This window comes from Elephantulus edwardii, unplaced genomic scaffold (assembly GCF_000299155.1).
Source record: "Elephantulus edwardii isolate Elephantulus edwardi_28Jun2011 unplaced genomic scaffold, EleEdw1.0 scaffold00304, whole genome shotgun sequence".
Lineage (NCBI taxonomy): Eukaryota > Metazoa > Chordata > Mammalia > Macroscelidea > Macroscelididae > Elephantulus > Elephantulus edwardii.
The window spans coordinates 2,566,537-2,580,853 of record NW_006400054.1 but is presented as its reverse complement, the minus strand read 5'-3'; the positions used below and the strand labels follow the sequence as shown (position 1 = coordinate 2,580,853).

The 14,317-nt window shown below is 58.8% G+C and overlaps 1 protein-coding gene across 1 annotated transcript in view; it reads left to right on the top strand.

The window, feature by feature from the left end:
• Positions 1 to 13,938, top strand: part of RBM19 (RNA binding motif protein 19) — a 103,291-nt gene extending 89,353 nt beyond the window's left edge. Inside the window, 2 exon segments of the mRNA XM_006903652.1 lie at positions 13,180 to 13,289; positions 13,693 to 13,938. Coding sequence (XP_006903714.1) covers positions 13,180 to 13,289; positions 13,693 to 13,938 — 356 coding nt within the window.
• Positions 13,939 to 14,317: the final 379 nt, after the last annotated feature.

The window sequence follows — 14,317 nt, the reverse complement described above, 5'->3', positions numbered from 1 at the left end:
GACCACCTCTCTCATCTGATACGCCGGACCACCTCTCTCATCTGATACACGACCACCTCTCTCATCTGACACAGTAGACCACCTCTCTCATCTGACACACTGCCACCTCTCATCTGACACACGATCACCTCTCTCATCTGACACATGGCCACCTCTCTCATCTGATACACCGGACCACCTCTCTCATCTGATACACCAGACCACCTCTCTCATCTAACATACCAGACCACCTCTCTCATCTGACACAGTAGACCACCTCTCTCATCTGATACACCGGACCTCCTCTCTCATCTGACACATGACCACCTCTCTCAGCACTGGACCACCTCTCTTATCTGATGTGCTGGACCACTTCTCTCATCTCATGGCCACAGAGTCAGAACCGACTCCTGTCTGCCTGCCCAGCAGGTTTCCAAGGCTGGAAATCACATGGGAGGAGGCTTCCCGGCCTCCTCCTTTGGATCCGCTGGTAGATTCGAACCACCAGAGAGGCGCCCCCGTGGGTTCGCAGCACAGCCCCCTACCGACTCCACCACCTGAGCCACTGGCGCTCCTCGAGAGAGAGACATGGTAGTCTGTGCCCCACAAGACTTACAACCGTAGACACGCGATGGGACAGTTCTGCTGCCCCTGTAAGGTCACTATGAATGACAGCCCCCTCGGCGATGGTGGCTCCACGGACTTCTTCCTGCTAATCCCTGGGAGCCCTGCGATGGGCATGATTAGCCCATTTTACAGATGAGGTAGTAGAGGCCAGCCAAGGAGAAGTGCCTTGCAGCAGCTACTGCTGATCAAGCACTTCCTGGCTGGCACCGTCCCCAGCACGTGACACATATTGTCCTAGTATCCTCACAGTGGGCCTGGTCCCCTGAGACACTGTGGCTGTCGTCCAGATTTTACAGATGAAGAAACCGAGCCCCCCTAAACACACACACACACACACACACACACACACACACACACACACACCCATGCTGGGGCCGACGTGGTGCCCGGGCGGTTAGTGAGACTCTGCATGTCGCCGGGTGCCCTGAGGATCAGGCCCATGCCCACCCAGCCCCACCTGTCCTTTGTGAGCTCTGCAGAACCATGGCCCCACCTGCCTGTGGGGAGCAGCTCCCCCCAACTCCGGCCCTGACGCTGCCCCCCTCATCTACCTCTGTATCCGCTTCCCCGCAGAGAAAAAGACCTGGCTCGTTCGTGTCAAGGTCCGCATTGTCCAGCACAGCCAGGGCGCTGGCAGGCTCCAGGGCAGGCGGGCTGTGTGCCCAGCTCCCTCTGCGGCCTCTGGCCTTGGCCCTGAACTGTGCCAACAAGGTACTCAGGTCACGGGTGGGGGCCAAGGCTGAGACAAAGGGCTCGTGCGGAAGGTGGGCCACAGAATGAGAGACGGGTGTTTGCACCATTAAGCGGGGCTCGGCAGGAAGCTGGCTGGTGACACTGTGACCTTGGGGCTGCCCGTTGGGACAGTGGGAGGTGGCAGAGGGGACAGAGCAGTGCTTTGGCAGCGGCCGGTGGCCTCACTGTGACCAGTGCAGTCAGCACTGGTGTCCTGAGGTTGCTCCCACCCTGGGATTCAGGGCTTGTGAGGACAGGAAGGGCATCCTGCTTGTCCCCTTCCCTTTCTTTCCCCGTCCCCTGCTTCCTGCCAAACCCAGGTCAAGGTCAAGAGTAGATAATGTTAATTCTTGTTATTACCCTTCTAACAACCATCATCTGTTAAGCCTCACTCTGTGCCAGGGCTTGTCCATGGGCTTCCATAAGTCGTCATGAGTCCTACAGAACTGTATCCTTCGCCTCTGGTTTCCAGATGTGTAAACTGAGGCCTAGAGAGGCCCAGGCACTGCCCCACCGCCCAACTGCTGAATTGCCACATGGGGGCTCAGACCTGTGCTTTCCATCGACCCTCCTGCACCAGACCTTCACATCAGCTGGACCGGCTGCTTATTCTACACGTTTATGCTAGTTCGGTGACACTGGGCAAGGGATTTGGCCTCAGCTTTGCTGTCTGTAAAATGGGACCGGGGTGCTGACGACAGTAGGGGAGCCGTGAGGAGGGTTAGGGCCCAGCTCCAGGTACAGCCGGAGGATTCTGCAAACACGACTCCTCTGTCCTCGTTCTTGTAGGGTTCCCTGTCCCCTTCAGGGCCCTAATTCCTCTTCCTTTTCAGAGCTGCCTAGGAAATGCCCCATCATCCCCGTACTCTGGTCAAGCGAGGCTAAGGGGTGGGATTCTCAGGCCGCAGAGGGAGGCATAAGTGAGGGTTTGGTTTGTGTCGGCCTGGCCAGGAACGAGTGTGTGTCTGCGTGCATGCAGGAGCCAGGAGAGGAGGCTCGGCATGGGCGCATTGACCCTTCGGCTTCCTCTAAACTGGGGTGCCACGTGGTTTACGGGGTGTCACACGGAGCCTGTCTCGTGCCAGTCCATGCCCATCAGTGTCAATTCTAGTTCGTGGTTCTTGGTTGTCAAAGCACAGAGCTGGTCCGAAGCATGCTCTTCGGCTGCCACCCAGGCTCCAGGTCTTATCCCCACAGCCCAGCCATTTAGACCGCCCAGCATCGTCTGCGTGCTCCACCCAGCCACCCACGCCCCACAGTGCCGCCCAAGATGTGCAGACTAGAACTGCCCTCTGTCAAGTACCCAAGGCTGTGGTCCCTCCAAGACATAGCTGTTCTCTTGGCCGTCCATGGAATGCTCGGTGCGCTTCCCCAGCACCCCAGTTCCAAGACGTCAGGTCTTCTGTCATCCTTACTCCTTGACCATCTCCCAGACAAATGACTGAAAAGACCCGGGCCAGCATCAGGCGCACCTTGGTCTTTGCAGTGACGGTAATGGTGCTGGTAGTTTCTTGTTGGAGATTGCAGGCTCTTGTGAGAACTAGATGTGCCCAGGGCAGCCTCATCATCCTGGCCACTGATCTCAGAACTCTTACAGCCCCTCGGTCTCTCCTGACCCACAGGTTCCCCCTTTTACTTACTGCCCTCCACATAGTGAGTTCCAAGGCGCTGTGTTTTCTCTCCCTTACAAAATACCTGCCCTTTGAGCCACAAAAGGTAGGTCTTGTAAAGCCACTGGGGGCAGTTCCCCATTATAGGCAAAGACATTGCACCTGATGGGGACGAGGGACCAGCAAAGACCACAGAATCCCCTCCTGCCTTGGCCCCATGCCCCACGCCCTGGGCCCTCGCCCTCTGCCTCCCCTTCCCACCCTCCCAGAGGAGGACCAAGCAGCTGAGTTCTGCAGCCAGGCCCAGGCGAAGTGCCATTTGTGAGTGACCTGCCCATGGGAGGGTGCGAGAGAGCTGGCCACTGGCTGTGTCCTTTTCTTCCCAAGCATGTTACAAAGCAGCGGGGCCCCGGCACGAGAAGCTTTCAGGGCCCCCAGCAGGCCACGGGGCCCCGCGCACATGAGCCCCAAGAATATAATGGCACAGAGGCAATTGGGCCACAGACCCCTGCACGCGGCAGCGCTCACAGCCGGGGAGGCCTGAGAAGCTGCCTTTTACTTGGCCGGCAGCGCAGCTCCGCGCCTGTGTTGTCTTATTCCAGCTGGGGAGGACTGATGGGCTGTGGTTAGCGTCTGTACCCTTCACCTCCAGAGCGCAGAGCGCAGACATGACCGGCATGCCAAGTGGCTGGCAGCAGCACCGGCCCCGGCAGAGCCAGCTTTTCTGCAAGCTGCCCGCCAAGCAGAGGCCCCAGGGCCCAGGCAGGGACGGTCCTCGTTGTCACCTGGCCGCCAGTATCCAAGCGGGGACAGGTCAGAGTCCGGTGGCTGCAGCCTAGCCCCTCCAGTCCCTCTCCCTTGTCCGGATGGCGCCCTAGTCATCAGCTCCCCCCACACCCCTCACCTAGCTGCCTGGAATGCCACCCCCACTCAGTGCTCCCAGGTACATTTCAGTGGTACTTGGCTGCACTGCCCACCACAGAGTCTGTTACTGTGTTAGAACTGGAGGGAGGTGGCCTCCCTCACCACGCCTGCCTCATCGGCGCCTCTTTCCCAGAAGCACTTGCTTATGTCAAGGCTCTGTGTCACATTTCGGTCCTTCAGACTTTTTCCTAATGCATGTGCCTCCTTAAAACATTACAAAGACAAAAACGAGTCTATTCTGACTTGTAGCAACACTCCATCAAGTTTCCTGGCCTGTAAATCTTCCCAGGAGAATGCCCATCTTTCTCCCAAGGAGCAGCTGGTAGGTTGGAACTACTAACCTTTGGATAGGTAAATATCACTTATACTCACAGGGAACCAAAATTCTGTGTGACTCGCTGTCCCGCAGTGCGTGCTTTACCGTGGTGGTCGGGAACCGAACCCGTGAGGCCTGCCTCTATGTGCAGGTGTTGCCTCCTCCCCCATGCCATGGTCTTGCCCCCTGCCCCAGAGTCAGGGCAGCTGCAGCTCTGCCTCCCTCCGCCCCTGACTGCAGTCTTGAACCTGAGAATATCAGCTTCCTGCTGTCACTTTGCTGCTCACTCTCATTCACTCATTCATTTAGTTCTTCATTGATCACATCAAGCCATCTGCTAACGCAGGTCTCTGGATGCCCTGTATGGCTAAGCGCTTGGCTGATAATGTGAAGGTTGGGGGTTCCAGCCCACCTAGAGGTGCCATGGGAGGTAATCTTGTCATCTTCTTCCGTAATGATTACGGCCAGGAAGGCCCCCCAGCACACAGGGCTCACCGTAAGCCTGCACCCAGCCAGCAGTGACAAGTGAGGCCTGAGGTTTGAGGACAAAGCAGTGAACAAAGGACAGCTCATATCTGAGTCAGAGAAACAGACTGGGAAGGGAGGAGCCAGCAGGTGACAGAGTGGTGGGGCTACAGGTGCTGGGCGGAAACAGAAGGAAGGGGGTATTGCCAAGTAAAGTGGGGTGAGTGGAAACACGGAGGACCTTCAGTGAGATGGGATGCCCCATGACTGCGTCATTGGACTCAAACAGCAGAGATTGTGATGAAGGTGCCGGACGGACCCAGCAGGGTTCCCTCTGTCGTCCGTAGGAACCATGTGCATTGGCACCCAGCAATAATACCAGTCTGGGGACCGGTGAGGCAATGTGGGGAGAGGGTAACTGCCGGTATGGTGGTTCGGAAAGGTCAAGGGGGAAGCATTGCTGGCAGAGAGAAGCCAGGTGCAAAGGCCCTGGGGCAGCAGGAGAACTGGCACATTGGGAACCAGCCTGTGGGGCCAGAGACCAGGTCCAGGGTAGAGAGAGACAGGAGGTGTGGAGGGAGAGGCCGGCAGGGCCCAGCGGAGGGAGAGGCTGGCAGGGCCCAGTGGAGGGCCTTGTGGGATGCCGGAGGGAGCTGGCTCCTTGTCCCACTGAAGCAGGAGGAGATCCTTAAAGACTCTGGGAGAGGAGTGCTGTAGCAGGATCTGCTCGATCGGTCGGACCCCATCATTGTTGTATGAGTCCCCCCATCATAGAGAAACGAGGCCGGTTTCATGAATTGGGGTCACCTGGTGTGGGGAGGGCACCGGAGAGTGGAGGGCACTTGGCTGAGCACGTTTGGTGAAGGTAGACCAGAGCCTCCAGGGTACAGAGGCAGCGGTCCATGCAGGCTGGCACTGGGGTGTGGTGGGAGGGAGAGAACAGGTGTGTGGGGGGGCTCCCGGCCCTGACCCCTCGCCTACACCGATCAGGGCTCCTGTGAGGATGTCAGGCAGATAGATGTCTGAGTGCAGAGCTCAGGGGCCAAGCCGGGCCGAGACATAAATTTGGAAGTCATCAGCATACAGATGATATTTAAAGCCTGCGAGCGCTCGCCCCCCACGCCCTCCTCCCATAACTTAATCATCCACAGGACAGCACATTTTCAAAAGCTCGGGGAGCGAGAGAGCCCGTGATCCCCACGTCAGCCCTCGCAAATACTCCTCCTTGATCTTGGCCATGAAAACATAATCATTGAGCTTCAAAAACCGTAGGCCGGAAAGTTCAAGCAAGTATGTGAAGTCACAGAATTTATTATTCAAAATATCCCATCACCATGGCTCCTCCACGCCGGCCAGAGCCGGGAGGTTTTCTGTAAGCTCCCCCCTCGCTTCACATTTTATTCCTTCATTTGGGAGTCTCTGGTCCTCTCCTAAGGAGCCCTGGTGTCCGAGTGTGTAATGTATCAGGCTACTAAGTGGAAGGTCAGTGGTTCAAATCTCCTTTTGAGAAAGATGGCCGGACTTCTCCCTTAATGGTTCAGAGCCTCAGAAACCCAGAAGAGGGTCGTCGTGCGTTAGAACCAGTTTGAACTCCTGGGAGATCCCTGGTGGCACAGTGGATTAAGTGTTGGGCTGCTAACAGTGGGCGTGAGTTCAAACCCACTCAGTGTACGTGGGAGGAAGATGCAGCCATCTGCCTTGGTCAAGAGTTCCAGCCTCAGAAGTCTGTGGGCCGATTCTACTCTGTCCCATCGGGTTGAAATGAGTCAGAATGTACCAGACGGCGGTGGGGTGGGTTTTAGGCCCGCCCCTTTAAGAACTGCTAAGAGCTGGCCAGTGAAGAGGCTGACAGAAGGGTCGAAGCTGTGGTGTTGGAGAAGAGCACGGAACATCCTGTGGACAGGGGAACAAGCGAGTCTGTCTCCGAGAAAGTGCAGCCAGGGCGCCTCAGAGGGGAGGATGACACCGCTTCCTGTCACACACGGTGGGCATGTCGTCAGGAGGGGCCCGTCCTTGGAAGGGAAGGACATCGTGCTTGGAAAGGGGGAGAGTCAGAGTACGAGAGAAGGACCCTCGACGAGATGAACCCACAGTGACTAACGGTGACGGGGAGGGTGGGGTGATGGCACAGGACAGGGCAGCAGGCTCTGACGTTGTCAGGTTTGACAGCACCTCCCGATAACAACAGGAACTCTGATGGCACCATGCTGACAGACCCACCCACAGTCTCGACCTAAGACCTGACCATCGGCTGCTGGACAGAGCCCGGCCCAGAAATGGCGGTCCTCCCCGGCCAGGCCGAGTCTCACTCCACTCGGTGTCATATGGCAGCCAGGCTTGCCTGTGGCAGCTCTGCTCCCTGCAGGTGTCAGAGGCCCCACAGCAGGGGGCCAGCTGGGTGCAGGGGGGCTGTCCTAGAAGGGCCAGGCCCTGGGGATGTGGTCAGCTGCCCTGCAGTCTGCCCGTCTTGGGGACGCCCTGCACGGTGGGACACACTGCTTGGCAGGCCTGCGCTGTTATCAGCTGCGGGTGGGCTATCGGGATCAGGGTTTTCACAGGTAGCTCACCAGGCCTTTCTTCCAACTGTCTCCTGGTGCAGAAGCTTTGCCGAAACCTGCTCAGCATCACGGCAGCACCCCCGAGGCCTGGGTGCAGGCTGTACGAGAGGGCGTTGGCCAGAATCGAACCCTGGTCTCCGGCGGGGAAGGCATAATCCCCCGCTGAGGGGCTTCAGGCATGTGTGTCGTGTGTCCCCCGCCCGCCCTCCTGGAGTTGGGTGCTTCCCCTGTCAGAAGTGGTACATGTGGCGGTTGTTCTGCTCGGGGCCACGTTGGCAGTGGTACCAGGAGAGGAGATTTAGGAGGCCCCGTCTCTCTGAGATCCCCACAGGCAGTTGGCAGGAGGGGAAACAGCGGGCCGCGCGGAGGGGCAGCCGGCTGGCATCGGAGCGGCCCTGGTCACGGCCGCCACCTCCCGCCCCTTGGCCGGGCCTTGCCAAGCGGCCTTGGAAATGTTTCCGCAGGCCCCGCGGTCTCGCGCTCCTCGTCCCCCGGGAGAGGCTGTCCGTGCCAGAAGGTACTTGCTCCCGATCCAGCTAAATTGTTATTGACTTGTGTTCTCTGCGTTCCGCAAACATTTCACTCCACCGTCGCCGGCGAGGCCGGGGATCCCTGCTAGGGCTAACGGGGAACCAGCTGTGCCGGGCCGTTTCCCCTGCTCTTCCGCATCGATCACCCCATCAGGCTGACACAGGGAGACTCTCAGGCCCGGTCCAGGAGGGGAAGGGGCCAGGCCAGCATTGCAGGAGCGTCCGGGGGCCTGGAAATCGGGGCAGCAGGAGGGTGGACTTCCCTCTGGGTTGTGGCTGGCGGCAGGGGGTGGCCAGTTTCACTCCTCTGAACTGTTGCCTGGTGCCACCCAAGGAAAACACACTGTTATTACACCCAAGGAAAACAGGCTGTTATTACAGCTCCAAGACCACAAGCAAGAGAAGCAGGGGGTTTATAAGCAGACAGGCATGAGGGAGGCGATCAGCGGCCATGCCAGCCAACCAGCCAACAGCTGAGATCGGCCCACGGGGGGTTGTTTTTGCACAAAAGATAAGGAAAAAGGTGATTTTGAATTAGCCCCCACCACTACCCAGAGTGCTCCTTGGAGGCAAGGGAGCTTCGCCTCTCATCCCTTGGGCATGCTAGCACAAAGGCACACAGCTCTTACCTGCCAGCTGCTCTCTACAGGACAAAGATGGGCAGTCTCTTCCCACGGGGTTTACAGCCTCTGCAAACCTGCTGGAGGATCTGCTGTGACTCGGGTCCAAATGGCCGGCACGACAGAGGCTTGCTAGGGAGAAGGCCTGACCACTAGGCCATAGAGGATTGCCATGGTCACCTACAGCCACGCGTCCCTGCTGGCTCCCTTCCACCCGCCACGCCTCAGGAGGAGGATGGCAGTCTCTTCGCAAACGTACAGCCTCTGCAGAACCCACTGGAAGGGCAGTTACGCATTTTGAGTTTTGATCTGCTTCTGTAGAGGTTCCAGCCATGGGCACTCCTTGGGGCATTTGTACTGTGTCATCAAGGGCCGCCCCGAGTTCAGATCCCCAGACAGCGCCGAGCAGCATTTTACAGAAAAGGGTCAGGATTTCTGGCCTCGCTGGGCAGTCGGGTCCCGTACGCCCTCAGGGATGCGTACAGAAAGAGGCTGTCATGCCTGTGAAACTTCCTCTTCGATGTGCCACAGCCCACGCTGCTCCCTCCTGCCACCCGGACCTGCTGGTCCCTCCTGATAGGATGCTCAGAGAATGCAGCACCAGGTCTCATTTCCGCATCCTCGGACGCAAAGATGGACCACACCTCGGAGCACTCCGGCTGCGCTTCTGAGACTCCGGGCTCCAGCGGCATTTCCCACAGGGAGCTGCACTGTTGACCTAAAGCCAGCCCCTCTCTGGCAGTCCACAGGACATCGGGACACCTTGTCCCTGAGAAGAGACACTGTTGAGCCCTGTCTTCCACCTCCAGCCTGTGCCGAGAGAGCAGAGGGGCCGCAAGCTAATGCTGACGAAGCCCCTGGGTGTGTGCAGACCCCGTGTGTTCCTGAGAGTGGAAATCACACGGGGGGACGATGCCCGACTTTCTCCTGAGGAGCCGCTGGTGGGTTTGAACCACCAGAGAAGTGCTGGCTTTCCGTTAACCGTGCAGCTCCCCTGGGAAATGCCCGTGGGGTCCTGAGTCTCAGAAGCAGCCAGGGTGCTCCGTGGGGCAAGGATGCTGAGATGAAACCTGGTGCCACGTTCTTTGGACACATTGTCAGGAGGGACCTGTCCTCGGGCATGAAAAGCCATCATGCTTGGAAACGGAGAGAGTTGGCAAAGGAGAGGAAGGCCCTCGATGAGGCCACGGTGACCGCCATGGTGACTGCCACGGTGGACTCGACCGTGGCAGAGCCTGTGCGCTTGGCACAGGGCGGGGCAGGGTTGCCGTCGCTTGTTCACGGGGTCGCTCCACGGCACCAAGCAGTCGTTAGGAAGCTGACCGCCACCGTCTCCAGCTGGCGGATGGATTCAAACTGCCAAGCCTTTGGTTCACAGCCATGTGCTTAACCACTGCACCACCAGAGTGCCTGGCTTGAAAGCCTCCCGTTTACAAACTTACAGTTAATACTCTGTGCTCCCTGGGAGGTGGGTATTCCACAGCTGTGGACGCTGGGCACACAGAGGCGAAGCCACTTGCCCAGGGCTGCCCAGTCAGGAGTGGCAGGGTGGATGCCAGCCCAGCTCGCCTCTCGTCCCCGGCTGTTCCGCCTGCTGCTCTCAGAGAACCTTCCAGAAGGGCACAGCTCCCGGGTAGCCACGCCTGCCTTTCCTCAACGTTCTATGTCTAGAACAAACTGCATCAGGAGCCCTCTCATCTTCGTCCTGACAGCCCCTGCCGGCCCGCAGCCCCCTCCTCCTTCCTCTCCCCTTCCTCCTCCTCTTCCTCTCCCCTCCCCGTCTCCCTCTCCCCTCCTCTCCTTCTCCCCCTCTTCTCCGCAGGCCTGTGTCTGCCACGCAGCCAGGGTGACAGCACCGGCCCAGGAACAAGGAACGATGCGGGCTGGCATTCTGTCAAAGAATTAATTGAAAAATAAAATCATTAGATGGGAACTCCAGAAATACAAAATAGTGGTTGGAGGCTGGGGTGTGAGGGGAGGGGGCGTGGGAGAGGAGGCAGGGCCAGGGGGCTGTTGGGGCCCCGGCTGAGCTTTTTGTAAAGTTAATTTCTCAGGCCTCTGGTGTCTGGTGACGTTCACTTGGTGACATCTTCGGGTGCAGCTGGGATGGGGGAGGCGAATGCACTGCTTGTTTTGTTTGTTTCTTTTACACCTTCCCCCAGTTCTGCTTTGTGTGTGTTTGGTGAAAACCCACTGAGGCTTTTGATGTTGGGGAAGTGGGATTTCAACAGCTGTTCTCTGCAAGCAGGGTGCTTCCCATGGAAGTGGGGGTGGAGGGCGTTGGGCAGAACCGCGGGAACCCGGTCCCCACGCCACCCCCTGGGGGAGCAACTGGGCCACCGACCCGGGGCTGCAAGGCCCGCGGGAGCCACGATGGGCCTCAGGTGCTGGGCTGGGGCACTAGAAACGGGTGCTGTTTAGACAGCAAGGCGCCCTGGTGGTGCCACGTTTAAGCACCCAGCTGCTAACAGAAAGGTCAGTGGTTTGAACCCCCCTACGGCTCCACAGAGCTGTAGGGCAGCCTGCTTCCATGCAGATTACAGCATGGGAACCCGGTGGGCAGTTCCGCCCTGTCCTCGGGTCACCGTGAGCTGGAGTCGACTCCGATGGCAGCGGGTGTGGGTGCAGATGGCAAGCTGAGGCCCAGAGAGCAGAAGTGATTTGCCCAGGTCAGTACACGGCCGAGCTGGGCGTCAGAGTGCTCCACCTTCAGGGCCACAGAGGAGCCGGTCACAAGCCTGCTGTCCGCACCCCTGACCCCACAGCCAGTGAGCGAACACCTCTAAGCCTCTGTCTTCCAGCCTCCAGACTGTGCCCCTTGGTGACGTTCTGGTCTTCTCTGCACTGAGGGATGGCCATCCATAGACAGCAGTTGTAAGGGGTCACCAGTGACTGGCCAGCCTCATTTTGTGGTTCTTCTATTTCCCAGCTCCGATGACCTGTCCCTTCAAAGGGACGTCATGCTGAGAAAGAGGGTCGGTGAAGGAGGGGGAACCCCCAGCCAGATGGATTGACACAGTGACAGAGGAGAAGGCTCTGGTGTATCAGAGACGTGGAGGACGGCACAGGGAAGGGCAGGGTCAGGTCGGCTGTTCGTAGGGTCACCGTGAGTCGTTCTTGACAGGACATGACATTACCAGCCCACGATTCCACTTCCAGAGACCTTTGTGCACCTGCAGAGACCAGAGGTTATGAGGGAGCCAGGGCCCAGGGAGGCCAGTGTCAGAGCCGAGGGCCAGCACCCCACCGGTCTGCCCTGTCTTCACGACGAGCAGTGATGGGCACCGCTCCCGGGACAGGCAGGAGGCTGGGTGGCTGGGTACTGGCTCCCACGCCTCCCTACACCTTGAAGTGGGGCAGCCCTTGTCCCCCTCAGCCATTCCGTCGTCTCACACAGTGGATGGGCAGTGAGTGCCCGCTGAATGCCCAGTAGCGTGCTAAGGGTGAGGATGCAGAGTGACCCTGGGTACCACTCTCTGTCACCCACAGCCTAGTAAGAAGATGACAGCAGATGGTTGTGGGGAGCATCTTTCACCAGGAAAGATTCCTAAAGACACAGTGACTTGGGCAGCCCCCTTTATGGCCGCCTCCCTCGGTCTGGCCTCGTCTGTGTGTGGTTTTATCCACAAAGGGACCAAGAGAGCGGGCCGGCCTGGAGCCTCTCACCCCTGTTCCCTCGCTGCGCCAAAGGGACCAGCCCGCCCCCCTCTCGCTCCCTGGCATCCTCTGACCAGCACCTGAAGCTTCGCATCAAGTGGGACTGTCCAGGGCCTTGGGTTTGGATCCTGGCTCTGCTGTGGCCTGGCTAGAGGAACTTAGACTTGACCGTGGGAGGCTCGCTTCTCTCCTGTGAGCGTTACCTTGGGTTGTTAACAGGAACTCTGTGTGCATGGTCCTCCGTGCACTGCACTGCTGAGTCTAGGGCTGCATGTTTTCCATGGTTCAAATCCACCTGGAGCTGCTCAGGAGAAAGATGGCACCAGCTCCTCTGTTACCAGCCTCCTAACCCCAGTCGAGGGCTGCTGTGAGCTGGAACTGACTCTGTGACATTGGGTTTGAGGTCTTTTGAGCGCCGTTAATGTAGCACATAGTAGGTACTCAGCTCATAGTGTTTGGGGCCCAGAAGGGGTGCATGTTTTGTTGGGCCTGTCATGCATTCCCAGATCCCATGCCTGTATTCATTTTGGACTTCTGAATCACCTTCCCTGGTTCCTCAACAGAGAACTCCTCTGCATTCCTCAAAGTCCAAGTTAAAAAGCCCTTCCTCACCAAAGACAACCCTAATTGTTGTTCCCTCTGTGGGCTTCCCATGCAGAGCTGTGTGCTCTCCCTCCCCTGAAAGCCCTGAGCCCCACATGTGTGCCCCCAGCATGTATGGGGCTCCAATCACTCACTCCATGGCGTTAGAGTCTGTAACCCCTGACAAAACAGGAACTGAGTTTGGTTCTCCAGATGTGGCCCAGCTCTGGCTCCTAAACCTTTTGAGGAGGCCCTCTCTTTTGAGTCTGGATGTGGGACCTTGTCTCCTGTGGGGCGAGGATGCCTGTGAGGTGTCCAGGTGATGGCGGGGTGACAGTGGGTCGGGGGGTTTGGAAGAGAAGTGAAGCCGAGACTAAGCACAGTGTTTCTCTCCCCTTCTCCCTCCTCTCTCCTCTCCCGTCTCTGGCTTCCATCCTCCTTCTACCCTCCTGGTCCCCGGCCCTCTCCCCACCCCCACTCTACCCCCTCCACTCCCCCTCCCGCTGTCTCGTCTCCCTTCCCGCCCCCCAACCCTCTCTGCTGTTCTTTTCTCCTCTCCTGCCATCTGGGCTCCCACAGAGCCCCCGAAGAAAAAGCGGTCTGTGGTGTTGGACGAGATCCTGGAGCAGCTGGAAGACAGCGACGACAGCGCGTAGCAAACCCTTCAGCTGCGAGCTGGCACCGCACTGGTATGTGGCTGCAGGGCCCTGGGGACGTGGGACGGCCGCCGTGGCGTCTGCGCTCCTGCCCCATGTGGGCGCGCGGCGGGGGCGGGCGGGATGCTCGCTCGGCAAGGGGGCAGCAGGCAGCACCCCTCCAGTGGTCAGTGTCACCCCTCCTGCCGGCCCACCACATCTTAGGCCACAGAATCTGGTGCATTCTGCCAGATACTGACTGTGCGCCCGCTCGGTGCCAGCAGAGGACTGGGCATGGGGCTACCACCTTAGGGCATCGAGGGAGGGCAAGCCAGGAGCTGGCAGGACCTGGCCTGTTAGCCGCTCTCACGTGGTCCTCAGGTGGCTCCTCCCAGCAGCCCTGAGGGGCAGGAGAGCTCCAGGTGGCCAGTCCCCTCACTTCCTGTCCCCTCTGCAGGGACGTCCCCCCATCTTCCTGACTGTCCCTGACTGTCAGTTGAAGCTCCGTTTTCCTCAAGAAGTTCCCCTGTCCACTTTCTCTGGAGTGAAACTCCCAACTCTTTTCAGTGCCAACCCCGGCCACCCACTGCCATCTCAGAAGCCTGTCCCTGCCAGCCACAGCTGGGCTTTGAACACGGGCGTCTTTGATCTCAAGGCTCGTCCCACCTCCAGAACATATGCTCTAAACAGTGGGGACTATTAAAGCTGTCACCCTCCTCATCCTCATCACCAGTACTCACACGTGTTCACTTGCCCAGCCCTGAGCCTGGCCCAGCCGGGGCGTCCCTCTTCCCCGTACCCCTCCATAGAGGCCACCCGAGAGCATCTTGTGAGACGTGGATCCGTCGACCACGTGCGGGGTGGGTGGGGAGACGCTGAGCCCTGGAGCCCTGGCGTCAGGGTTGTTGACAGTCAGGGTGATCATTGGATGGGGCTTACCAGGAAGCTTTCTGGAAGATGGGGGCGATAAAGGTTTGGGGTGAGTTTGCAGTGATGATGGGACATCAGAGGTCCCGGGCCTCTGAGGGAATTTCAGAAGTCAGCCAAGCAGGTGCCCTGGACACAGAGCTTGAGTCTGGCTG